The sequence below is a fragment of the Rhea americana genome, unplaced genomic scaffold (assembly GCF_003343005.1).
Source record: "Rhea americana isolate MKP2758 unplaced genomic scaffold, rheAme1 scaffold_54, whole genome shotgun sequence".
Classification (NCBI taxonomy): Eukaryota; Metazoa; Chordata; class Aves; order Rheiformes; family Rheidae; genus Rhea; species Rhea americana.
Genome location: NW_028186690.1, coordinates 188,110 through 215,742, shown reverse-complemented (window position 1 = coordinate 215,742; position 27,633 = coordinate 188,110). Strand labels below are relative to the sequence as shown.

Here is a 27,633-nt window from a genome sequence, read left to right as displayed (position 1 = left end):
TGCATGCAAACCTAGCAGTTAGTTCACTAACTTGGGAAATAAGAGACCTGGGTTCCAGGCCCTCTCAGCACAAACACATCTTGAGTCTGCTCTCCTTTCCTTCTAGGTAGCAAAGGTTATTTATATTCTAGTAGCGCACTATATAGCTAGGTGTATAAGATTCCTAGGCAGAGTAAAGGAGGACAGATTATGAGGGAGTCCAGTTCTGAAGCTGAAAGGGTCCTGCAGGTTGATTCTCACTCTAGGCACTTGGAGTGCATTTTGTAGTCAATTCAGTGGATAAAACCTATAATACTAGTTAACCTATAGGACTGGGAGATCAAAGGCTAAAAAGGGTGAATCCCACTTGAGTGCTTTAAACAGAAACCTACTCTGCAAAAGGGAACCAGTGCTTCTTTTTCACTGTCCCTCAGAGAGTTCTACATTTTTACTCTCAAAAATACAGGAACGCCTACTGTGGAGACCTAAATCAAACACCTGGTCAAGTACATGTCTGTATCTAGTCTTTTTTGTTGGCTGATTCTGCTCACCTTCCTGCTGAACATAACAGTGAATTGGATCACCGTTTTGTGATACAACTCGTTCATTCTTTAGAACCCTTCGTCCGTCCTTCCTCCCTCCCGGACCTGTGTAAGGACCTTGGATTCACTTGGGTTGTCCGTGTGAATCAGCGTGCTGAGGACAAGAGCCTAATTTTTAGTCACAGGATGTGTGAATATGGCCTTTTACATCTGCTGAGCCCTCCTCCCTTAAGAGCCATCACCTATTTCATTAACTGAATTAATGAAACTTTGATGAGTAACACTAAGCAATGTAGAAAACTTGGCTGGGATTCATGTTACCAGACTTTCAACATCAGCAGTGTAAACATCTGTTTCTGGCAGTCCCTGTTCTAGAGCAAAGAGAAAGAGGTACATCTTCACAACTAATATAATCTATTCTAGGCACCTTTCTGAAATTAATTGCACCCCAGAAATGCCTCTTTCTCTTCACAGACTATAAAAGGAATCTACATGAGTTTAGATGCGTGTGGCAGTATGGCATATGTGTACCAAACGTTAGATGACATGACTTCCTACCTCCATCCTTTTAACAAAACCCACCAAGCTCCCTAAACAAATAAAGTTCTGCTGTAATGTCAGGCTATAGATGGAGCGGAGCTAAACGCCTTAAATAAAAATCTTGGTGTGGCTTTATGCCTCACATTTTGTCTTACTGCATAATATTACCCAAGCCTCTGCTTATGCATTTGTAACACTAACAAGGAGCAGTAAAGCAAGAGAAAAAAGAAATCTCTTGAAATATGGTGTCAGTAGTTACATAACAGTAAATGCTTGCCACATGGTAACTAGTATATTTTATTGCAGATGTTCAGTAAGTTGCATTCACAGCAGGGACTTGAAAAATAGTAAAAAATGAGCTGCTAGCTTAGAAGTTTCTAGTGAAGCCTTACTTCTATTGTACATTTGTTCCTAAACAAGTTTTTTCTATTTATCAAGTGTCAAAGAATTTCCAATAAAAAACAAATTACTCTGTTTCTTTTTTCCCCAAAATTTATTCAGGAATTATTTCTGCTGCTATTGAAACTGTAAATATAATTTGCAGAGTACTTTGAATATATCTGCATTAATTATAGGCAAGATTCTTCCCTAAAATAATGGCAGGCAGGAGTCCTCCCTAACCTGCAATTTGGTAGCTAAGTAAGTTTTTCTTCACAATTGCTTGTGTACTAGAGTCTGGATATGTGGAGCATTAGGTCCTTACTCTATTCGGAAAAAGCAAAGGAGCAGGGATAACTGTTTTAAAGTGGAGCCTAGAATATACATATTTTTCCTTGAGTTGATATCCCTGCATGGATTGTGACACAATGGCAGAAACTGATATGTTTATATTCAAAAAAAAAAACCCAAATCACAATGTGCTGGCTAAAAAGCAAGAGGCTTTCTACTGCTCAATAGGTGAAGAAATAAATTGGCACGGATCAGTGAAGATAGATATAATTAATATGAGTGCTACTTTTTTTGTACAGAAGAGGTCTTTGATTTTGGTAGAAACTCAGATGTAGTACTGTGTAAATGTGCAAAGGGTGTGGATCAGGAGAGTAGTTCTCAGCATATTTTGTAAAAGCAACACTGGCAACTTTTTATTGATAGGAGAAGTGCAAATGCAGAAGATAACACTGGTGACTGTTGCAGAAGCAACAAAAATGATCCATAGTATTCTCTTTTATCATGCATACTGGTCACTTAGTTGTGACAGCAAACTAATGTTGCTTTTCTGGATTTACCTGTTGTTAAAATGATGACAAAATAAATACAATGTACTAGCTCTGATTAAACTACAAAAACAATTAAAGAGTAGATTGAAGAGGTCATCTCTGTGATTACTGTTGCTTGAAAATGCAAATATAAAAAGAATTTCCTAAAATTAAATATAAGGAGAAGTAATATAACGCTAGCTTGATTGTTATCAGAATAGCAATGAAACTGCATTAGGAATATTTGAAAATTTAAAAAACAGAGTAAAAATACTTTAAAGTCTGCCAGTGTATTTGCAGTTGACAAAGACTGAAAAATGTCATTCCCCTCGTAGGTCAGTAAGCATGAGTATAAAGGTAAGTTTTCAAACTACTTCTGCCCTCTTCCTGTATTCCAAAATGTAGCAGAGTGGATTAAAATAAGCCAGCAATTACTTCTGAGGGCTGTCTAACAGAGTTATTGACACTTTTGCCCATCTTCCAAGTAAATTTTGTAGTGGAAGGAGATATTTCACATTAGCAATGTGTGAGCCATGGAAACATTGAGGTATGTCCCACAGAAGATAGTTTTCTCCCTAACATCCAGTTGAAAGATGCTTGAGAGCATTTTCAATCTAAGCTACTTTTTGTACATCAAGTGAACATCTCTGCAATTTTTAAATATTTCAGAAAAGATGAAGACAAAACAATGCCTGGAAGCTTTTAGTGACTGAATACTAAGTCTTCCTCTGATTTTGTGTGCGTTTACCATGATGCAACAGCTCTGTTGAAGAGTGAGTTACGATAAAGAATTGATGTATAATTACTGGGCCACTTATATATAGCTCTTACCTAAATACACAGAGCTGCAAAGTGAACCAGATGGAACTGGATGCGTGTACTCAGCTGCACTCTTCAGCTCTCGCTGCCTTTGCGTGGTGCCCTCAGTAAACAACATGAATTCAGCTTCTAATACCCAAGTCATACTTGTGACAGTGGTAGAAGTGTGTAGTTGAGAGGAAAATATATAATATTCTAAACATTGCTATTGCAAAACATTGTTTAGAATATACTGTTGACAGTTCTTTCAGTGCAAGCAGGGTGGCCATCCTGCCTGTTTTTAACTTGCTTATTATTAATTTTGCCAGAGGCAAGGTAACTCAAGCTGCTCTGTTTCTCGGCAGTAGTGAAGCATGAAGTCTTGCCCTCCTGGCTGAGCAGTTGTGAATAAACAACAACTTCTTTATTAATACAAGAAGTTGCAGTTCTGCTGTCCATTAGACTTCGTACTGTTTATGACTGAATCAAAAAATGAACCAGATTTCAGAGTTCACCAGAGTTCCAGACTTTTCCTGTGGATCATGGCTGCTTCTAGATTCTGTCAAATTCTGGAGGGTTGCTGTTGTCCTACTTTAAAGATTTACCAAAGTAGGAATATAGCAATGAAAATCCTCCACTGAATGCTGCTCAGTACTTAATGAATGTAAAGGACATTTGTGTGGAATATGTTGCAGCCTAAGGGAGATGGTTGTCCAGAGCCCATTTCTCTTTCAAGATATGGTTTCTGCAATTGCTTATATGGAGAAATGTTAATATGAAACTATTTCATACACTTCTATAATTTAAGTTTCTAAAATGCTATTTGGCAGATGAAAACAGCTTGGCCAGCATATCATGCCACATTAGTTTTCCAGGAATTGCCAGTTTGTGCTCTGAAGACACAGCATGGTCTACCTGATAGCATTCCTACCAGTGGAGAATTTGGAAGATATTATTGAAGGCATGGCCACAGCATTTCGTCTTCTTTTTTAAGAAAGTTTCACTTGCAGTTTGCTTATTAGAAGAAAAGGCGATTAGGTTTACCTGAAACTCCCACTGCAGGTATTGCCTCTGCTGGGAAAGGTTGTGTGGCTTCTCCTGCTGCACTATTTGACATGGCAGCCTCGGGTGGAAAGACCTAAGGTTCGTGCTGAGCATCTTGGGCAACGTGCTCTAGCAGCAACTGTAGGGAAGGAATAAATGAATCTTATGTATCATATTGCTGCTTAGTAAAATTCTTATAATTTCATTTTATGGACATGTTGTCTATATAAATTACTTGAACTGAATATGATTTTGTATCTTGGGTTCTTCTATTTATATGATAGGGCATCATTTTTCAAGTGATTGTAGTGTATCATTTCAGAAAGAACCATTTAATTTTCTGTAATAAAAACTGTAAATCATAATATTTTGTCACAGGTTTAATGATAAAATTCCTTTAAAAAGGCATTGTATGTTATCTCCATAGTTAATATAAAGTGAATAGTATGAATATTTAATAGTCATATCTACATTTTGCAAAGTGAAATTGAAGGTTCCATAATGCATTACAAGTCATGCCGATTTTCTTTTTTAATGAAAATATTTTGCYTTGTCTTTTGTAACCTGAAACATCAGTCAATGTATATTACGCAGTTTCATTTTTGCACCTTCATACAGTGTAGCTATGTCTCTGATGAGACACTAAAAATGAAAKAATATTCAGTCATTATAAGAAACTGTTCCTTTCTGGATTGAATCAGTGTAATTAATTGATTAAAGTAGAATATCACATCTCATAGTTCCCCAAGAAAAAAAAAAAAAACACATTACTTAATTATTTTGTAAGTGGCTTTCCCTATTTTATCTTGATTAAATGAAATGCATGCACAGAATTACCGAGGTAAGCAATTATTTTCTCTTCCTGTATATCAGCAGTGTTTTCAAATATGGCCCTGGAAAACAGAGAGAAATGTTTGCTGGCCAGTAATTGCGTTGTGGGATGAAAGAGGAACACACGCGCGCGCGCGCGCGCACACACACACACACACACACGCACACTCATATTAAATTGTGTAAATTAAACTAAAGTTCACATTTTTGTTTCTTTCTCAAAAAACATCATTCTAACAGCAGCAATGAGGTTTTGGTGCATTATTTGCCCTGTGACAGCATTGAGTACTTTTCTCCCGTAAGCCACTTTCCACAATGACTGTCCTTGACCAAAGCAGAAAATGAATTTGATTTCTCTAATGCAATAGGTAATTGGATTTTTCKTTATGGAATGCATCCYGTTAATGACTGTCTCTGCTTCAGCCAATTTAGCTGCAACTGACCTGACATTGATCTGGTGATACGACTTTAAGTAAATGCCAAAGCTCGGAGATGAAAGACCAACTGTCTGCTATCAGAAAGAACATTTCCTGCCTCATCTTGCCATTTTCCTCAGAAAATGTGTCCTCCTTGAATGTCATTCTTACGAAGCGCATTGCTCTAATAATTGGTCACAGAGCAGCGGATTGCATCCTTCTACCGGCTGTAATAAGCATTTCCCAGAAAGCACATGGAGAAAATACTCTGAAAACTAAATTAAACCTTTAGAAGTAACTGTTCTTTGTAAATTTTTATTACTGCATAGACTCTTCCTAAGAGAATAAGTATTACTAAAGTAGTGAATTACATCTTTACAGAGGTCTTGTTTAGCATTAAATATTTATCAAAATATTTATTTAGCTAATAGAGGTCATTAAAATAAAAAATATAGCATGCTGATCTAAGGAAAAAAGTACTTACAGAAAACAATTAGTAAAGGTGACATTTCAGGATATAATCTGAATTTTCAGGATAGGGATAATGGAATCATAAAAGTCTACAATACATATTTCCATTTATAATCCATATAAGCTTGAAATACTCATTTTGACCCAGTCCTGCAAGCTACTGAGCTCTTCTAACCCCAGATGGTCTAGGAATCCAAATTTAAAAGTTGAATTTATGTTTTTATTTTAATCATGGGCTGTGTGTGCCTTTTGGACATTCTGTTAAATGCCTTTGATTAAAAGTAGCAGCGCATATTCTGGATGATAAACTAGAATTTTAAAATTCTATATATCAAAATATAGTGAAAAATAAAAATAAGAAATTTTCAATTTGAAATGAATGAAAACAACCTTTTTCCTTCTGAAATCTTATTAAGAATTATTCTCATATTAGTCAAAACAATTAGTAATTTTCCACTGTGTACTGATACCAATGACAGATATTAAGAATTTGTTTTACTTGCTTGTGTTCTGTAGCAAGCACTCTCCTCTATTTATTTCCTTTATTCATTCTGTTATTTTTTAAACTATATGTATGTGTACACATAGGTTTTTCACTCTTCTGGATCTTTTGCACAACAGAATTGATGAGTTTACTACACATAGGTTTTCCACTCTTCTGATCTTTTGCACAACAGAATTGATGAGTTTACTCTAATGTAACTTTCTTTGCTTTACAGTACAGTAAATGGATATGAAGATGCTGTTTTCCAGCAGTGTGGGGGACTGAGGGATCCTTTATTTAGTTTAGAGTCATTATTTATTTTTGTGTGTGCTGTCCAGAAATAGCACATGCATTTCAGTAGAATAGGAGTTTAGATAGTGCATTTAGATAAGAATTACRAAAATGGGAATAAGTATTTCATATTTTTAAATATTGTGCAAGATGTATGGGTCTTGGGGAGATTTTAGTCCCGAGTGTGTTTTTTCTTTCTGATACCAGGAATCAGGAGAGGTTACAAATGGCTTGTAGTGCTGAATTCACAGGCTTGCATTCCCTGGAATACAATTCAAGTTTCCAGTGTCAAAATTCTGTTGACGCTGCTATCGGTGAACCAGGCCAGGAAAGCCACACATACGTCAGCTTCATAGCTGTAATGTGCAAGTAGTCCATATCCTGTTTTTTTCCTGTGTTTCCTAACTTTCTCCTTTTCAGGTTGTTTGTCCACTTAGATTAGTTCTTCTTATCTTTGAATGTCCACAAGTCTTCTTGTTTCTCAAGGAATTGTGTGCATTTCTAGGAGACAGAATACGTAGGCCAATATAATTTATGTTGATTGTGAATAAGAGCACTGGAGAGATAATTWTTATATGGTCTAATTATTAAAATTATCAGAACTGAAACAGACACATGCTATCTAAACAAAAATGTGTTTAACGCCTTAGTGCCTACTTTCGTGATACCAGTTTAACTATGTATTGTTTTGTCTTTCCCTGCAGGTCACTGATATGATGCTTCAGGACAAACCCTATCCAGACTGGGGAAAGTCTGCCAGAGCTTTCTGGAAGAAAGGAAACATTAGGATCATTCTATTCTGGTAGGAAAGTAATAAAATCTAATTATTGCAAATGAACCTTCTGCAGAACATCCAAAAATATATCTTCTAATTCTCTGTGGCAGGAAGAGCTATAAAGAGAATACATGCTAAGAATAGAAAAACAGAAAAAATGAAACTTTGTCTAATACAAAATCACACAGTTAAAAAGCTGCATATAGATGAACAATTTCTAATCAAAATATTTGATGTAAAAATCTAATTTAAAAATTGATTTACCTTGTTTCTTTTATTCTATCTTTGTAGCTATTTGTAATAGAGTTGCAAAATGTTTGCCATAATGAATAATATTTAGATGTTCAATTTTCAATCCTGTAATTAAGGTAAGTAGATACATACATCTTTTGTGAGCTTAAAACTGTAATAACTTTGAATCCACATTTGAGTGGCATTGCAAATGGTGAGTCAGCCCTTATATTATAAAGAAAAATGTTTAAAAATGAATTAAATTAATACAAAATTGCAAGGAGTAAGTAGTTATTTTGATTCCAAATGTACTCTGTACCAGGTAAATTCAAACCAAGTGGAACTATTAAAATAACATAAATTATGACAGGAAACAAAGGAATATAGGAAGTGTATAGTCTAAGAGGCAGTCTGAAGACCGTATACCTAAAAATGAAAAGATCACAAAGATAATTTTCAAATACATCTGAAAGAGAAAACTTAGGAAAATATCTTTAGATCTACTGTTGGATAAAGAATGAAGAGAGAGTTGTAGAAAGACATGTTACAGAGAAGTCAAAAGATGTATTTACATGTATTGTGCTACACAGTATGCTAAGAGATAGCTATGCTTTGTAAGTAGTAAGGATTAGGTATTATATTAAATTAAGACAATTAAATGCTGAAAGAAGTTTAAAGACTACGAAGAAAGCAGGATCGGATGGCTGACTGGCTGTAAATAAGATATATAAGGAACTGAAGGGGTGAGCTGATGCAAATTTTATTAACACCTAATTGCTTGTTGAAAAACTGAAGGTTAAAACATGTTGGATCTTGGCTTTTATTTTGTTTTTGCTGCTTTTTTTCAACATCCTAGAATTATCCTACTGGCTAGTAAGTCTTACTTTAGTATTAACTAAATGGCTTGAACACATCATTAATAATAGAAATATGAGCAAAACTCTAGATTATATGCTACTAAAGGAAACTTGACTAGCTTTGCTGGAAGAAAACCTTCTGTGATCTGTTAGAATTCTTTGAACATGTCATCAAAATAATTGATGAGGAAGAAATGCTTGATCTAATTTATTTGGACTTTAAAAAGGTTTTTGACAAAGTTCTTTACCRAAAGCAATTAAAAAAAACTAGTAAGCCCCATGGAGTGTACTGAAGTCATTTAGGAATCATCTAAGAAATGCGGAATGAAAGCTATAAATAAAGTAGTAGTTCTCTGCTGTGCAGATAAGAGTAGGGAGGCCCATTATTTAATGTTAGAAGTGTTCACTATTTGTATACATGATACATATTAATGGCACAGCAAAGTTTAAAGATGAGGGAGATAATTTTAATTAACCAGTGCTAATATTTAAGAGGGATCTTAGCTAGATGAAGAAATAGCATGACTGAAGAGTTACGCTAAGGGGCTCAAGCAGCTCCTTGTCATCACAGGAAGTGCAGGGGAAGATTTTGCTTCAGTGTGCTAGAGTGGGAAAAAGGTAAAGCAGAAAAAAAATGTTCAGAAGCGTAAAGAAAACGAGTTAGCAGTGATTATGGTGTCATTTGGTTAAAAGTCAGTTAAATGACAGAAAGATCATTGAGTTCTGTTTACCTTGTCTAAAAAATAGCCTTTTCTAACATACTGGAAAGAATAATTAAAGTCAAGAAAAAATGTAATTACACAGAAAGACTGGAAGAACAGAAAAAAAAGAATAAATAGATAGCATGATAGACCATATTCTTTTCAAATTTATATGCCAGCTCTGGAGAACAAAAAAACACTATTAAAGGTACATTAATATTGCTACAAAAGATGTTTTGACTTTTTGTGGTCTGAAATGTTAGAAATCTGTATTCTCTTTTGAAATAATATTCACATTAAAAATACTACCAAAAGTTTACAATGGAAATAAAGTAAAAAAAAAAATGTTTCTTTTCATGCATGATTCTCATATTAACAGTATGCTTAGTGGGGATTTAGAATCCTAAAAGGTGCATCAGTGCTTTTATTTTTAGCTTTAGGCTGTGAAATAAAATTGCTCTAGGCAAGATTCTACATTGTGTGGAGACGTTATTTACATAATGCATTAGTAACAGTAGGCTTTTTTCCCAATAATTAGGAAAAATGGAGGGGAGGCAGATTAAAGTATCAATAATGTTATGTATGTTGGTGTGAGGTGTTTCTGTTTCATTTGCTGTTGCTTAACTGGTGTGATGAAAGCAGACTCATTTCTGAAATGTTCTCAGTGAAGCATCCTCAATAGAGTGTGCTACACAGATATTGGTGTGCCAAAATTTGTTTATTCAGGACATTTCTTAATGGCACACCTGTTCAGTAGAGATAGTGTAATTCAGTGCACAGTATTTTAATTATTCCAAATACTAGATATGTGATCCACAGTTTACATTGGTTGATGAAATGAAAATACAAGATACACATGGGGCTTCTTTTTCTGGTAACTTCATTTATATATCCAAGTTTTTTTCTTTGCAAAACTAGAACTCTCTATAAAAGTAACAAAGACAGATGGACCACCATAGCGATGAGGACACCATCCACTTTATTTTTCAAAATTAGGCGTGCAACTACTTTGTATTTCTCCTGTGGAAATGTTTTCAGCTCTCAAATGGAACTAAAGTAATTAGAGAAAGCTTTGATTTAGCTTGTCATCTCCTATTTTAAATAATTCCCTGGGAACATTGTCAGCAACTGGTGCTGGACTTTTCCAGAGCATTGTGGCTGCCTTTTGAATGTCCTCAACATATAGTTCTTCCACAAACAGCTCAGCTAGCTCAAAAATGCCCATTTTCTATTTGCCTTTGTCTACCCCATCACTAAAGAGTTAGCTGAAGTGCTTTCTACTTTTTATATGGTGGTTTCTTTATAACAGGAAGATCTCCATTTTGGTTGTTTTCCCGTCCGCTCTTTGGCTCCTCCGCACAGGGGCCCTTTGGGGTAAACGCTCTTCCGTGCCGCGTAGCACTGCGTGGAGATACGAAGCAAATACAAACACATTTACCTACACATGTAAGAAAGCGTGTTGGTAGRATGGCTTTTAGAATCCTAAACTAGTCAAGAGAAGTATCCAGAGTGCTAATAAAATTGTTAACATAATACAGCCACATTTTTTGGACTGAAAAAAAAAAAAGAAGATACCAATAGGATCTTAAATATCTGCCCTGTCTGGCACTCGTATGAGGCTGTGATAGAGAGACAACTGTCTCCAGGGCCTGTTGTGAAATTACAAGTGTGGACTGAAATAGAGAGGTTTGTATTTTTTGATATCTTGATAATTTGGCTAATTTAGGAGAGACAAATTATACATGACAGATGAAGAGTGGTGTTTGAAATAAGCGGGAAGAAAAAAAGATTGTTAAATAAAGCTCTTGGACAAGACTGACTACAAGGCAATAACATAATTACTGATAAGTTAAATACCTCAGAACTTCAGTTATTTTTAATGTTTAAATATTAACGGAAACACAGACGGAAGCACAGTGTTAGAAGACTGGGATTTTGCAAATAATTTTTGATTCTCTCTGGAACAAAGAATAACTACTACCTAGACTAATGGTCTCTTTTATAAGGATGTGAGCCCACTTGTTAAGAAAAACAAAGGCAACTAAATGCTTTAGAGAATAAACTGCAAATGGAAGAGAATAATGTTAAAAGAGCTTATGAATAATTATTAAAAACAAATCAAATAATTAGTTATGGGATCTCTGTGAAGAATCAAGTGTAATAATTGCACTAAAATCATCAGGACATCTTGGCTGTGCATGTGGTTAGGTTAATGGAAGAAAGACAAGTATGCTTTCTCTTGGCAAAGCTGTTTCAATGCTATTTGTCCTCAAAACTTTCCTAACAGAGGACTGAAGATTATACAGAGCAGTTTTTCATGTGAACTTTTAGCAATAGGAAAAAACAGACCATCAACAAAAAAAAGAAAGAAAAAAAAAAAATAAAAAATAAAAAAAAAAAAAAAAAAAAAAAAAAAAAAAAAAAAAAAAAAAAAAAAAAAAAGGAGGACTTGTAAGGCCTGGAAAGCCAGGAAAAAGAAGGATTTATATGCACAGGTACGTTACCAAAATGGTGCCATTCAGAGAAAATAGTGCATTGTGTAGATAAATATTAATTGCAGATAGGGTTACAGAATAATATATTCAAGATGAAAATTTGAATGTGCTAGTAGCAGATTGGAATTCATTTCTGTGGTGTGCCTGGCTGGATGTTCATTGAGCRTATATACAATGATCAGTCTTCATTGGTGCAGTAACATGTCTTTAATATAGGTCTCTTGACAGAAATAATAGAGGACATACCAACACAGGAAAAATGTTAGTGTGGAGAATTGTAAATCTGRCATTCCCTGTTTGCTGTATTTAACTTTGCAAACTAAATAATATTCACTTAGTATATGATTCTATAAAAAATTTTTTGTTTCTTTAATAAAAAACAAAACTACACATGCTCAAAAATATGTTAGTAATCACTGAACTTTGTTTCAGCAAGTCAGTAGTACAGTTTTAAAAGGTTTTATTCAAATTAATTGTTCAGGATTGCTACAGGGTACTAAGTCATTAACATATGTTATATTTATAGAGGATTATGTTGAACATGGTTTAGTATGGATTTTCTTAATTGGGCAGTATTTTGTATCGTGCAAGTAGAGGAAGTTTCCTTATGAGACAGATAACTATATTTCCAGTACAGAAATGAAATACAGTTTCTTAAAGTGATTTTCTGTTGTGCACCTAATCGAGTGTTTGACTTGATAAGTTGTATTTTCATATTCTCTGCTTTCACAGTCAAGATGATAAATGCATACTGGACAACTACATTCTTTTCATGTATATGAAAGTAATTTGTACATTTGTTTTAAAAGACAGCTTCTTAAAAAATCCACTGTTTTTGTTGTGGGCTACACTGAGAAAAAATAGTTAGACATTATAGCTTTGTCAACCTAAATTAAGTACTAACCCAAACAAAACAAACTTTTCATTAAATTTGAGTAAAGGTTTTTGTTACAGTGCAGTCCTATAAATGCAACTGCACAAAACAAGATAATTAGATATATGTGTATTATATGTACATACATATTAATCTCCCCCTGATTTGGTTTGGCCATTAATTCTTTCATTCTTAAATATTTTTTCTTGCRATGGGATAGTCACTACTGAACTGACACCTACAATCATCTAGAAGGGGAGGCAGATTTCCTGGTAAATAGTATAAATCATTGGACAATGTTACTGTTTTCAGTACATCTTTTATCCTCATCCTTTTATCTTCATCAGAGTGAATAACTTTAACTCAGATTTCTCATAAGCAAGTCAACAARTAAGTTCCTTGCTCTTTCCTTTTTGTCTCAATACATATTACAAAAGATTCAGTAATATCCTTCATAAAGGATTTATATTGAGTAATCTGACTACTAGTCTGGGYAAACATTGTTAAATGTATTCTAAGAGGATAAAACTGTCCATGTATAGGAATTGTTACATTTAGTCTGGAATTCAAGAAAAAACACTTGATTACCATTCTCAAGAGGTGACTAAAATGTCCTCAGTAGCATTTATTTAGTTCCTGTGCTAGGTATTAYCAGGAAAAAACATTATAAGATCACAATTAAATAACTTGAAAATACATTGAAAAAAAAATCATAATACAGACCAATGGGCTTTCTTTCACATAGATTGTATTTCTTCAAGGTTTCTACCTCCTTTTCGTTTTCATTTTCTCATCTTAYACTATATTATACAAAAATACTGTATTATGTTAAATACTCATTCAGACTGATTTTGTTTAGACCTAAACTGATCCCATGCCGATTCTCTGGTTCACATCCTAAGGAATATTTTGCAATTTTGACAGCAAAGTGCTTTTTTATTGACTAGTCTGGAACAGTCATGGTGGTGAGATCTCACCAGAACAGTTCAAACTTGATGATCACATAAGTCAGACCCTTTTCGGGACCTCATTCTCAGATGCCTGCCCCCTGCTCTTCTCTGCATGGAGACCACCAGTCAATAACTCAGCATTCTCCCATCAGCCTACTCTTGTCCAAGGATCATTTGTCCTCAGCTGGAAGAGTTATTCCATTTGCCTCTAAGAWGCTTCTGCCTCCCCACTGATTTCCAGTACAAGCAACAGCTCCAGTCTCTGGCAGATCATATCTGTCCTTTTCCTCCCTCCCTTCCTCCAGCATGGCARTAGCCCCAATTTCTGCCTGCGTGCACAAAAGCAAGAGGGAAAGCTCTTTAGTCACATCTGGGGTGGCCGGCTTCCAAGATAGCATTTGCCACTCTTAACGTCATGACTGCTTCAACTTTTCCCTGGCTTTTCTGGGGAAAGACAAGGAGAGAGAAGTATCCTGGGAAATGTATTCACTCCACAGGTCATCCACTGGAGTATGCGATTCATGGACCGGTAATACACTGTGGGAGAGAGAGATGCTTTGCACGGCATTACTTATGCATGAGCAGGGAGAACGTGCCCATATGTAAGGGAGTGTATGTGAAAGTCTCCCATATGTCTCACCCATCAAGGAGGATATTGGTATCTTGACTGTGCCAGTCTATATTTGGAAGGGCTGTATCATGCATCTCCTCCACTCTGTTTGTGACAGGAGGAATGCTGGGAAGAATGGTTCTTCATCTCAATTTTCTTCTCAGAAGGAAAATCATTAGAGTGAGGCAAAATCAGGCTTTGAGATACCAGAATAAAAAAATAGAATCATTGTGAGGTCAGTCTAGCATGAAGATTGTTAGTTGTCTTGAAGTTATATAAAGCAATCTCCGCCTCTTAATTTTTTTCTAATGGAGACTCCTACAGATAGAGCAAAAGATAAAATGTTTCTAACTTGTATGAATAAAGAATTAAAGAGGGAGCATGAGTGTAGCTGGCAACTTTCCTCTSTCATATGACATGGGACAAGCATGCACACAAACATCCAACCAAACACCCCAGGAGTAATAGAGGTGAGAGAGAAAGGTCTCTTAGCACCCCTTGCACAAACACCATTCCTCTGATGAGTCTAGTGTTGAAACATTTCACATCCTAGAGTGGTAAAAGAGATATATGGAGCAATTAGTCTGGTTGAAAGTCAGTTATAGACAGTGGAGGGAAGCAGCTTCCATTAGCTACAGGGGGTTTTGGGTCAGGCTCATAAAACTTCGCTTTCACCTTTTTGGATTTGACTTAAATTCTTTGAACTGCTGAGGTACATACGTATTTTATACCATATCTTTTTAGTTGCTGAGCGAGGTTTAAACTTTTTGAGCTGTATTCGGTATCTGCTTGCAATTCAGTAGCTGATAGTCTGTTGGAAAAAGAGACTGTTTTTATTCCTACATAATTGCTAGATCCCTACTTATAGCCTTCATAATTGGATGAATGTGGCAACCCACCTTCACCTCTTAAAAAGTACATTTTATTCTATCCCTGTTAGCGAGCAAGAGGTATATCATGAACAGTTACTAAAAATATTTTATCCGATGTGTAGCTTTAATAAAACTTCTTAAAGTGCAGTGTCTGCAATGTTTCAGTAATAATGGTCCTTCCAAATGAAAATACTCCTTCACAAAACCACATTCTGTGCCAAAAACTGAGAACTTTTAATTCTTAAATTAAAATTTCACTTAGCAGGTTTCAAAAGTTCTTCTTTTTTTCAAGTAGGCAGATACAATCCTCAGTTTAGGCACAGGGCCAGTTTAGAAGGGCTGTTGCAGCAAGTCCTCTTTGAGCACCTTCTCCCCGCTTTCAGCAGATGTTTTGCTGAATAGGAGACATCTCTGCCTCCCCTCAGGTCCTGTGGAGGTTTTTCCTGGGGGACAGCAAAATCACTGATGTGGCTGATCATTCCATCAGTGCCCTATTTCTGGTTAAGTGCTTTCCCTTCCTGTCTCTTCCACAATATAAATGCATTTGTTATTTGCAAAAACATCTTTATCTGTAGCATTTACTGCTTCTAGATCCACTATAAAAGTAGGATGAATATGTCTATCAGAACATAGGCAATTATGTGATCATGCAGGCGGAAAAGATACTGAAAGTATGGCAATATATAACCTGATAACTGGCAGCCACCYCAATACATTTCTTCAAAGTATTTCAGTTAGATCAGCTGTGGACACTGTGGACAGTTATGCACATAGAAAAAACTAGATTTCAGATTATCAAGGCAGGAATTCACTGTCTTTCATCCTGACATCAAGGTGCAAAGGGCTGGTAAAATCCTAGCACAAAACTTTGTTCAGATGACTCAGATTCAAGCTTCAGCTTTAAGGCATCCATCAAACAAAGACAGGCTGTGTATACAAGACAGAGTCACAGGCAATGGTTTTATGCAGGATGTGAATGCCAGAAGCCCACAGAATTCAGTGCAGGTCAGAAAATGAGTGCTTCAGCTGCCAGTGCTTGCAGCCGTATTTCACAGACTTTATCATGGCTGGGTTCCAAGAACCAGTTCAGTTTTGTAAAATAAATGTGATTATTAAAGCAATTAAATTATTTCCCTTCCTGGAATGGTGGAGTACTTTTTCTTAATTGTATTTCTCAGTAATGGTATATTTAAATTTGTGTGTTAGGATTTGCAAAAGTGTTTAGCTAACTCTTGAATCGTGTTCTTTCCCATATTCCCATATTTCCCATATTCTTCACTACTGATTATTTACACATTCTGGATTGGAAAGCACACTGGAATCCATGCAACTACAAACTTTTTTATCCAGGCAAAGATTACAAGAAATGCTGATCATATCAAAGTTTCATTGGTTTTCAGATCCATGTAAARGAGCCAGTCCATTACTTAACCTGTGCCAGTGAAAATCAGCGTAGAGTGTGTATCTGCTTTTAGAGCCTGTGGGTTTTATTGGTAACTGAAAGCACTAACACAATTAAATTGTTCTGTTGAAGTTAACAGGATTGTTCAATGGTGGCGATTGCCAGTGCCATCCCATGGGACACATTGGATCAGATTATTAGCTTGGATAAATGTCCTTCATTGGAGGAGGCAATAGTAGTTGTCATTCATTGAAGATCTGATTAAAAATGTTTTATTCCTTTTGATTTCCTGATGGTCCTTGATGATATGACTTCTGCTTTGTCATGGACATAGTTTTTAGCAAAATTCTATTTATCGATTCAGTTCTGCTGGTGCAAACAGGCAAACAAAGAGCAATAGAATAAGAACGATTCCTATGAAAACATACACTAGGATCTGAAATGCTGCACAGGGATGTAATGTGGCCATACTTCTGCTGAGTTCTTTTTAATCAGTGATGGTTTAAAAGAAGGGGAAAATGATCTGGTGGTTACATCAAAATCATTGAGTTATTTAGGGCTAACAGGAAAATGTGAACATTTGGGTATGAGAGTCTGTTGCAAAGACTGGAATTAAAGATTGAGCAGGAAATATTGATTTAAGTGCCGTCAGAMTTGCATGCCTTTTCTATTCTGTCCCATTCAGATTCTTCTGCCCCAATGACCACTATCAGAATTCACTGTCAATTAAAATGAAAATTTGATTAAAACAAATGTTTCAGGTTATGCTTAACATAGATATAAATCTGAATTTGCGTATGTTTAATTAGTCCTTGTATAAGATCTCCATCTAGACTGTAAGCAGCATTTATTTTATTTCTTACTTGCTTTTCTACTTTTTTTAAAAAGGTAAGGCTGTTAAATTAAAAGAATTTTCTGACAGCTATCTACATTGAGACATTCAATTTTAAAATATCCCTTTTAGCCTAGAAAGAATAATGAGAATATTGTGGCCATATTTTTATTTCAAATAATTGCATGTTGTCTGTCTATAAGTGTGACAGTAGAGAAAGCAATAGCTAAAACAGAAGAAGATAGATTGAATTGTCAATAAACTCATTTGTTAACCAAAGGTTCCCTACAGRGCACTTTGTTTCATAACTTACATTTTTATACTTTATCATCTTTTCTGGATTTTTTTWAATTGTTTTTTAGCAATACTAAAAAAATCATGTTAGCAGTTAAGTCCTTTCAATAACAGATCTTAGTTTACTTTCAGACCACAAATATTTGAGGTCAGAGCAGAAAGTTTTTCGGTTCCGATGAACATGAAGTATTTGCCATACCGTCTAAACAAAGTCAGGAGCTTTAGTAAACGGTGTGTAAACAAAGATAGCATCAATACAGTATGAAATATTTCCATCCTTTCAGATTCTTTCCCTCCTGACACGAACGATCTTTCCTTGAAGAAGACCTTGACTTTAATTCACTCTAGTGTGCTTTGTGTTCCTGGTTACCCAGCCACACTGGTGAGCCCAGTCCTGTTCCCACTGCGGGCAATGGGGAAACCTGTGTGGATTTCAGTGGGAAAGGCAGCAGCCCTTCTTGTGCGTGACGGCCGAAGGGGTGAGGCGAAGCCAGGAAATGTGATCTGAAAAAGTCTGTTCAGCCTTGAGAGATGAGAGGCCCGTGTTTTTGGCAGCTCTGACGTGCTGGTTCCCTTCCCCTCCCCACTTTTTTTTTACACATCCTACCAGAATCCACTTCTGTCACAGAGCAACTTGAATTTAAGTAATGAATATCTTACAATGAGGAAGGTAGGAGTAAAGGCCAAGAAATTGTCAAAAGATTACATTAAAATGGAGGAGGCGTTCATTGAAATGCCATTATTTGCTGTGATAGCTTTAGCTTACTCAAAGATATGCTGGAAATAAAAAGAATAAAATGTTTCTTACTTGAAGGATATTACATACATCTTTCTCCCAGTGCTGAGTAAACTTTCTCTTTGAGATAGTGTGACTGTGTTAACTCCAGTGCAAGCTCTGAGGCCTGTGTATTTTTTTGTACATTGGGGAATTGCATGTTGTGTAAAATGCATGTGATATWTTTTCTTTTCTTTCTTGTTCTGATCGGTTAGTTGCTCTTGGCATAGATGGCTTAGTTTTAATTTTTATTCGTATTTGCACATAATCATTGGAACTTTAAATAAGCAAGTGCCTTGAGGTAGCTCTATGACAAACTAAAACAAATAATACATTTAAGCCATCTAGTGAATTAATTTCGTATAAACAATCACCCATAGACATTGTTTCAGAACAAACAAATATTAAAAATGTCCTCATTTGGGCATGCCGTTGTGCTGGTGTTGTGCAGTCCAAGAAAAAATGAACACTGCTCCAGAGAGGTTACAATCTGCAATTCTAATTTAAAAAGAAACATAACTCAGAGATGCGTTAAATCCCTCATGTACAAACACACACTCACTGCTCAAAAAATCGTATGTCGATGAAAAAATGGCCCTTGCCACATGCTCAGCTTCCAGTCATTTGCAGGCTTTGACAGCTGCCCTGACCTTGCTTTATGGAAGTATTCAAGGCCCACTGGCATAGTGCAGGATGCGTACGTCTTGGAGGAAGAAATAAAATAAGTCATGTTTTAACGGCAATAAACAAGCTGGAAAGATCGTACTTGACTATCACATGATAGACTGAGTTGATAGAGCTGGAATTTAGGTGGGATACAATCATCTTGACACTGAGTGCACTTGATAGGGGCAGCCTGGAGGAAGATTGCTCCTAGAACGGCAGTGTCGTTTTTAGCGCGTTAGTTCTCAGGGTGAAACTTCAGTCAAAGCAGGCCCAAATTTCACGTCTAAGCTGTTCCGCAGTATTCTGTCATGTGAAGTCGAACACACTCATTCTACTCTACTCTGTAAGTAAAATAATAGAATATGAATTTAATCATTTCTCAGGGAATCTTCTGATATCTGAAACAAGCGTGACCAAGCAGTATGAACACATCTCGGAATTAAGGAAGTGTAATATGAATGTAGCCACTTCTCATTCAAACTCTGATAAAATCAGTTGATTTTAGTTTAAATGTCTAGCGTACTGAGGATTTTAAACTGTCTGTAGTTTTCAGGCTAACCATGAAGCAAGGCAGTGCTCATGGAGATCTGCAGGGTTGTTCCCTCAGGGTGGTTTACTTAAGATTTGAGTTGGCACTGTTTAACCATACTTCATCTTCAATAACTTGAACAGGAAAAGTTTTGGTTTCATAGCAGAATGATTTACACTTCACAACATAATCTCTGTTTGAGCAAGACCTTAAAAAAACGTTTAGCTTTTCCCTTGAACGTAGCTGAATTGATAAAATTATCTGAGGTTCTTTAGTTTTACTGTTATGCAATGTAAAAAATTTATACTTTCTCCCAAAGCAAATTAATTTACAAGACTGAAGCACAGATGAAAGCATCTGGTATGTAATAATAATATTTCAAAGAAGATTTATGCTATGATTCATGAAGATGGGGTGTTGTACTTAGAAAAATGTTCAAAGTTTTGTTTAGCAGTTTTCACAGCTCGCTGTATAATTGCAGCTGTTATGACCTGAAAGGTTTCTTTGAGAGGAATTTTGGTGCCTTTAGTTAGAAGTACCACTTCRTTCTTACCCCAAAAGATACTTCAGTGACTCCAGTATATTTTGACTGATTTCAAGAAGCATACACTCTCTTTTAATCTATACACAACTTCAATTAGTGTTCAGGTCAGTAAGTGGGAAGACATTTATGGAATCAATCATTTTGGGTTAAGGAGCACACATACTGCAAGCTTACTAATGGAATGGAAATAATGGCTGGAACATCTCCAGAACCGTCACAGTCTCACCGGAGCAATTAAATATGTATGAAGAATGTTTGCAGTGAAGTTCAAACACATCAGCCTGAGGCTTATATTTTTGGTTTAATTTATTCACAGCCTTTCTGTGTACTGCTGCTTGATGGTCCAAAAACACTTCTGAGCACTGTGCCTCCTGCATCGTGTTTGTATCTGCTGACTGACAGATATGGTGACAGTTGCTATTTTTAATCACCGTCTCAGGAGCGAGGAGTAGACTCTGTAGCAGGAAAGTGCGTTGTTAGTATTCACGTTAACAGAGTTTTATTCATTAATATTTTTGACATTATATGGGGAGTGGTCTTCAGAATTAATTCAGACAGTTTTTCTGAGAATGTTTTAAGTATTTAACAAAGTTTCTAGCCTAGATATGCTGGCATTATTAGATCTTCAAATTAAGAGTATTGCATGATAAGGCCTGTATTCCATATCTTCAAATCACTACTCCTATCCTTTACAAAGAACTGCTTGTACTATAGCTAGGGGTTACTTTTTTATATTACCAGTGAATGAATACTGGAGCTCTTTAAAAAGTTAGTGGTGGTATTTCCTGATAATTATAATTCTTTGCAAAATGTATAACAGAACACCTACTATTTTGAGGGGCAGTAAGTCCTTGCTCTCTCTACCACTTCCAGTAATAAATAAACCCAAACTATTTGTGGCTTTATAAAGACATTTTGTTTCTTTTAAGTGCTTTTAATGCCATCATTTGTCACTGATAAGAGCGCTCCAGCATATTGGCTGGTTCATCTGTTACCATCTTACTCATATGCTATGAGTAAGTGGGATTGTCAAATATTTAAGCTTAGTGCTATTGGCAAAGCAACTGAGCAAAGACAGCCTTTTAAAAGGATTACTGGTAATGTAATTACTTGTGGAAGATGTATGGATAGCTCCCATATCAGAACAACACCATCTTAATGTGTTATTCAAACAATAACCGTAGTAGAATGAGAACTTGTGCTCTCGTAATGGCATATACTCCTGATAGATAAAAACATGGTGAAGCAAAGGCTTTTTTTTTTCTTTTTTTTCTTTTTTTTTTCTAAAAGGCATTTGTAAAGTAAATGCTGAGCTGAAATGAGAAACATGGGTTTTATTTCTTTTAACTAGTTTTAAAATTGTTACTGAAACAAAACCTACTTTCAAGTGACACAGTAATTCTTTTTTGTTTAATGTAATGGAATTGGGAGGTCTTAAAGCTCCCGGTAGATTTTCTCCTGGCATGGAGAAAAATCTCTGTTTATATACCTGCCTGAATCTATTATTGCTAATAATATCAATAATGTTTACAAAACATACAGGGTGTTAATGTGACCCCTGTTACTGGAGATGCCAGGAATATGTCATATGCCCCAAAATCTAGTGGTTTGAATCAATTTACAACCATAGGCTGAATGATCTTGGTGATGTTGSAAAATTAAGGAAACCTCTGTGCTCATGAAAGGTTGTAGTCAGTAGCTGTTAATATCAGCTTTAACAGTCAACATGATTGATTTTTCCTGGTGAAAAAAAGCACACTCCCGTAAGTGTATTGAAATAAGCACCTGACCTTCATCTTTTTGAAATCAGTGGTAAAAGCTCAGTAGTCTTCCATAAAGTTCTAATACTCTTTTAAATATTGGCAGCTTTTTATTTTCAGCCAGTTCTAGGTTAGATTTCCCCCCAGCATTTAACTGCTCCCTGGCACCCATACAAACAGATTTTTGTTGAGTTTCAGTGGTGGGTATGCTCTTTGATTAGTTTATTCCTAAACACTTTCTTTCCTCACTTTCGGTAGTATTTCCCTCTTGCCTATTTCAAAGTGTTGATTCATACCTTCCCATTACTCAAGAAGCAAAATCCCCTTCAAAACTGATTCTTGTGGTCTATATTTTTCATTATATTTCTTCGTTTCTGCTTCATCAGTCTCCATCTTCCATCCATTTAGTGAATTTGCTCTTGGCTTGGTGCTTTTCTTGTTCTGTGTTCTGATTTTGAACAATAATGATACTCATATCATTTGTATCTTTAGGATCTTTTGTAAGAAGCTTGATAGAATTATTTCTTATAAGAAGTGGGAAAATAATCTGGCTTTGTGAATTAAAATATTGCGTTCTTACATTTTGTATCATGCAGTTATGAACCATAATGTGTTTTGTGACAGCAGATTATGTCACACTAACAAGGTCAGATTACTAAAAGGATGCTCACACTTAGATCTAGGCATGCGTACTCAGAAATAGTGATACATAAGAAAAACATGTTTCACCCTTCGGGGAGAATGAATAATTGCCAGAATACTTATTCCTTAATTACCTGAATTTACTATTCTATATTTGTATTTTAAGCATCTAAATAAATAAAAATGTCCCTTGAAGTTGACCTCCATGAGATTTGTAGGGCATGCACTACTTTTAGAAAATCAGACCATTTAAATGCAACTGCCTAGCTGTAGATTTAGGATCCTTACTTTAGACACAAGGTAAAGCTGTAGTTTATTAGAAATACTTCCATAAGGTCCTTCCGTCGACCATGTGAAATTTTCACATAATTTAACTATCTGTCCATCCTGTTAAACCATGTTAGTATGTTCATCATTATACCTTCTGATCAGTTTGGAAGCAGCGGTGTGTTTCAGATATTTAGGAGACTATACTCTGATTAAGGGAACAATCCCAAGACATGAGTTAATATTTTGTAACACCTCTATTCAATTTACCTCCCATTTTAATTTCTAAGATTATTCATGTTATTTGGATATATGCAATGTGGTTGCACACTGTGATTGAGGCAGTTCCTGGCACAAGGACAAAGATACCTTGTCTAATTCTGCTGCCCATCTTCAAGGACAAGGACTAGGCGACTTCATCCCTACAGATGCTTGCACAGTGACTGTACCTGTATAGTTTTCACCTGCAGTGCTGATAGCTACCAGGGCAAAATGTGGTTTGTTGTCCTTCTACTGCTACCCRTAATGATTTTAACATCCACTCCTTTTGCAGACTCTTTCCTTTGAGTAACTAAAAACTTTGAAACTCCCTAAATGAGTAGAAGCAAAAGGATGATATTATGCCATATGCAAATTCTACTTGTATGGGARTTATATAGATGATACAATATCAGATCTGGATTTTGGATTATTTTAGGAATCTTATGGCATAATGACACACCTAAGCTCATTAGAATATCCACTGCCTATTAGAACTCAATTCTATCATTCTCTTTCAAACATGAGCAAGCTGGATGAGCATTAAAAAGATTCTATGTTGGCTGCAGATGTTACTATATTATAAAACAACCCATAAATAAGCATTTCTATGTGTTATATTTTACTATTTTTTTCAATAGTATATAAACTAAAACTAAACAATCATTAACAGGCCATGTTTTGCAAAAACGGGCTTAAAATCATTATTTTGTGATACGAAGTGCAAGAACATATGTAGAAAGCTCTTGGAAATGTTTTTAAACATTTCTATTTTAAAAAGCTCCTAGAACACAACTATTTTTAATAAAATTGATGGCATGGTAGTCCAAGGTGGGAGAATTTGTTAGCACAGCAGGCACACAGTGCCAGCCTGGTGTATTAAGCAGCAGTTGAGTTTTTAAACAGCTTTCTTCAGTGATAAGGTAATAGTCCATTCCAAACTTCTAGACATCATAAGCTATTCTGTTACCACCTTTCTAAAAGAAATGTGAGGATGCTTGTCCACATGAGCGGTCCAGCTAGCAGATAGTATTGATATTACAAACTGAATAATGAAAAGCTATTTTTTATCTTTAGGAAACATGTGATGTATAAATCATCTTTGARTTCTGTATTGTCTACAGAAACCTTCATGTGCTCAACTTCTTCCATTTGAATAAGGCAACAGAACCTTTGCTACTGTCATTCATTACAGATCCATGTGTCCAATTAGACACTAATGTAACTCCAGAAATCCAAGTAGAATTCAACACGATTTGTCTCAGAATTTAGATTTAGGCAAATTCAGATGTGGGAAGCTATTATTTGATTGGTAGAGAAAGTAGAAACAGTCAGTGGAAGTATTGTTTAGATTTTTTCTATGATGTAGCATTTTCTCAAGAGCATGTAGGCTGTAGCAGATCCCTAGTACAGTTGTGGATGTTTTGCTCTGAGGGGAACTGGCTGCAGAGGAGATGCAGTATTCTGCAATTCCTATTTGTACCACAACTGGTGGTTACCCCACTCCATCACTGAAGCAAGATTTAAATGTTAAGTAGTATATGCAGATACAAGCAGTCAGCTGTTACAGGATTCGTCGAAATTATTCAAACTCAAATATTTCACAATMCTTTGGGCATCTCAAGTGTAAAGTTCATTCCTTGCTAAATCCAGCATTAAACTAGCACCACCACAGAGGTGAAAACCGACTTGAATGTAGTGAAGGCAGCCACTGTTTCAGATTAAATATATTTCCCTTTTTTAGTAGTCATCGATGGACTTACCATCCAAGTAAACTTCTTGATAGATTACTGATGATGGTTGGAAAGGCTGGAATGACTGTAAGTCACATTCATCTTTCTAGACCTCATAGCTAGAAATGACAGCTATTTTTTATGACTCCAAGAAAGAACATAGAACTGAAAATCTCAGTGAAGAACTGGCCAAATTCATACTTTTCTAGTTTTGCATATATGCTGTGCAACCAGAGTTTTTCTCTAAACAGCCTATTTTACTGATCATATTTAACTTTGGTTTTAGAGAAATTTAATATCATCACTGTACAATGACTGAATGATTTAGGGGAACATTGAAGACAATACTGTCTTGACTAATAAAGTTAATCAAATTAATCTTTGATTAATAAAGTTAATCAAAAAGACTAAGTAAAGCTTTCTGAGAGAGTATGCTCGGTCCCAAAAGCTGTCCTCTGTTTGACAGTCTTTGTGAAATGGATGTAGTTATTTGCACTGCCAAAGTCCAAAGTCTTACCTGATTCTAATCTCTCCAAATGTCAAAGAAGCCAGGTACATCCATCTATTCCAAATGCTGATTTGAGTCAAAGTTTCATCAACAATATAAAGGTTCTGTGTTTTGAAGGAAGGTGAGGCACTGCAAAATATAGTCCTTCCAGAAGAACTCCTCAAGATGCTTCCTGTAGGTGCTTGCTGGAGATGGATGGAACAATCGTACAAGTGATGGGGAGGCAGCCTATGAGCTTTTATGCTTGTCAAACTCTTACGTGGAAGTATTTTGCAAGAAGAATAAGGCTGTATAGTTGCAAAACGCAGGGGGRCTGAATCAATTTTGGGTAAAGCATTCAATAAAGGAGATATTTAGCAAAATTTACATCAGCAAAATATCTGTTAAACTCGGGCTCTTTAGTGCTGCCTGGACTACTTTGAAGTTTATATAATGATAGAGGCAAATATGAAGTTGATGTAGTTATGTGGATTGGTTGCCCCTGCCTCTGAAAGGTAGACTAGGTGGATTCCTAATCTGATCTGAATGGTTTCCTAGTGGACTCCTAACCGATTCTTCATGGGGGTCGTGCTGCTGACAACTTACCTATTCTTCAGGCAGGGGAAAAGGACTGGCCCCAGCCTGTAACCAGCCTTCTCATGAAAAAACTTTTGTGAAGTTATGTTGAACAGGTGAAACAGATGTCATATCATCTGTTTACTTTCTGCAAGACGGTCATAACCCTAATGGAGAGATACACAAACGCAGAAGACCAATGGAGAAGCAACTGATTATACACTAGGCCCTGATACCTCAAGGCCACTGTTCGTACCCCAGAAAAATGGGAAAAATTGAAAGCCTTTTTCCAGTTGCTGTCAGTCACCACTGCCTGAACTCTGTAGGGTCAACTGACATTGGGCAGTGCCTCTGGCCTAAGTCCTGCAAGGCATCCTTAGCCATTTGTATGCACTCTAGCTCATTATGGCAAATTCTTAGCATCCTCACACCAGGGTCTTACCGACGAGGACATTAGACATTGAAGAGACTGAGGCTAGGAAGTAAAGGAGGAGTGGGAACTTTGCTTACAACTTGTTTGGAGTTCCTCCAGAAAACTTTCTCCTTTTTGAGGAAACTGAACTTACAGAAATGCATCACTTTTGATTAAAGTTTCATTGAGAAATGTTTCTCATCTATGGGAGAGAATTTCTGATCAAAAACAGTGAAAGACCAAATCTCCTCCAAGTAGCCAAACAGCATGGCAATCAAATTCATGGGCATGAATATTAATCTGAGCCCTTGCACTTTCTAATTAAGGGAGCAATGTGTATTGGTCTTGGGCTTACTGCACCTTACTGGGTTCTCTGAATATTACTGGGTTTTATGTGATTTATTAGTTTTCTGTTTACCATAGCAAGCTGGAAAAGTGCACAGATTAGTCTCAGGATAAAACACAGGGCTTTTTCTAACACTGAAAAGTTCCTATGTGAGGTAAGAACCATTTTCCGACAAGCTCAAAGTTTAGCCAAATATATATCTGGGCATCTTAGTGAATTCAGCCATATCAACTCTCAAGTTATTTGTGTTCCTTGTTACTTGGAAGTTGTTGCTCATATATATATGTAGAAGAGGGGAACAGTCATATTTTTACACACTGGCCATATAGTTGTCAGAGTAGCATTGGTATTCAGAATGCCTTTTGGTGAGTCTCATTATAAGGTCTTTTTTTTTTTTTTTTTTTTGGTCATTCTTCTTTCTAACCCTATTCTGTTCATGGAAATTTTTGAAAGAAAGGAGATGAAAATCTCTGTAATCTGAATGTGATTGTTTGTTTGTCTTCTAAGAACATATGTGCCTTATACTTGAACTGGCTCAACCTGTGGGAAAACACACATACTAATTTTTATTTCCTGAACCACTTTTGTACTAGTAACAGTTCTTCTTGAATCATCTGGAAGAAGTATTACATGTTACAGTGAATGTCAAGTGAGATTCTGAATGCTTGCTTTGGTAAATCTTAGCTGAAGCAACTGTCACCTAAAATTCAGGAGTCCTATGGAAAAAACAAAATTCCTTCTGTTTTGATTACATAGATTTTTTTCAGTAGGAACTGCAAAACTTTGGTTTGAAACTAGGGCCTTTGCTGCTCACTTTTTTATTCATAGGCAGATAGGATTGCTTGTTGGATGCTAGATCATATTTTGTTCTTGAATATGAATGATGTATAACTAGTMTGCTTGGTTACTAGGATTCTTTTATTTGAGGAAAAATATCATAGTGTCGTAGGATAATTCAAGCTGCAAGGGGCCTCAAGAGGTCTCCAGTCTTCTCTCAAACAGGTTCACCTCTGAGGTCAGACTGGGTTGTTCAAGACATTTATCCAGTCGAGGCCTGACCACTTGCAAGGATGGAGTTTCTCTGCACAACTTCTCTGGACAGCTTGCTCCACTGTCTGATAGTCCTCACAAGAAAAGGGGTTTCCTTATATGT

The 27,633-nt window shown here is 36.0% G+C and overlaps 1 protein-coding gene across 1 annotated transcript in view; it reads left to right on the top strand.

Annotated features, from left to right (window-relative positions):
* Positions 1-27,633, top strand: part of TMEM117 (transmembrane protein 117) — a 211,459-nt gene that overhangs the window by 126,256 nt on the left and 57,570 nt on the right. Inside the window, exon 4 of the mRNA XM_085318507.1 lies at positions 7,297-7,394. Coding sequence (XP_085174633.1) covers positions 7,297-7,394 — 98 coding nt within the window. The remainder of the gene's footprint in view (positions 1-7,296; positions 7,395-27,633) is intronic.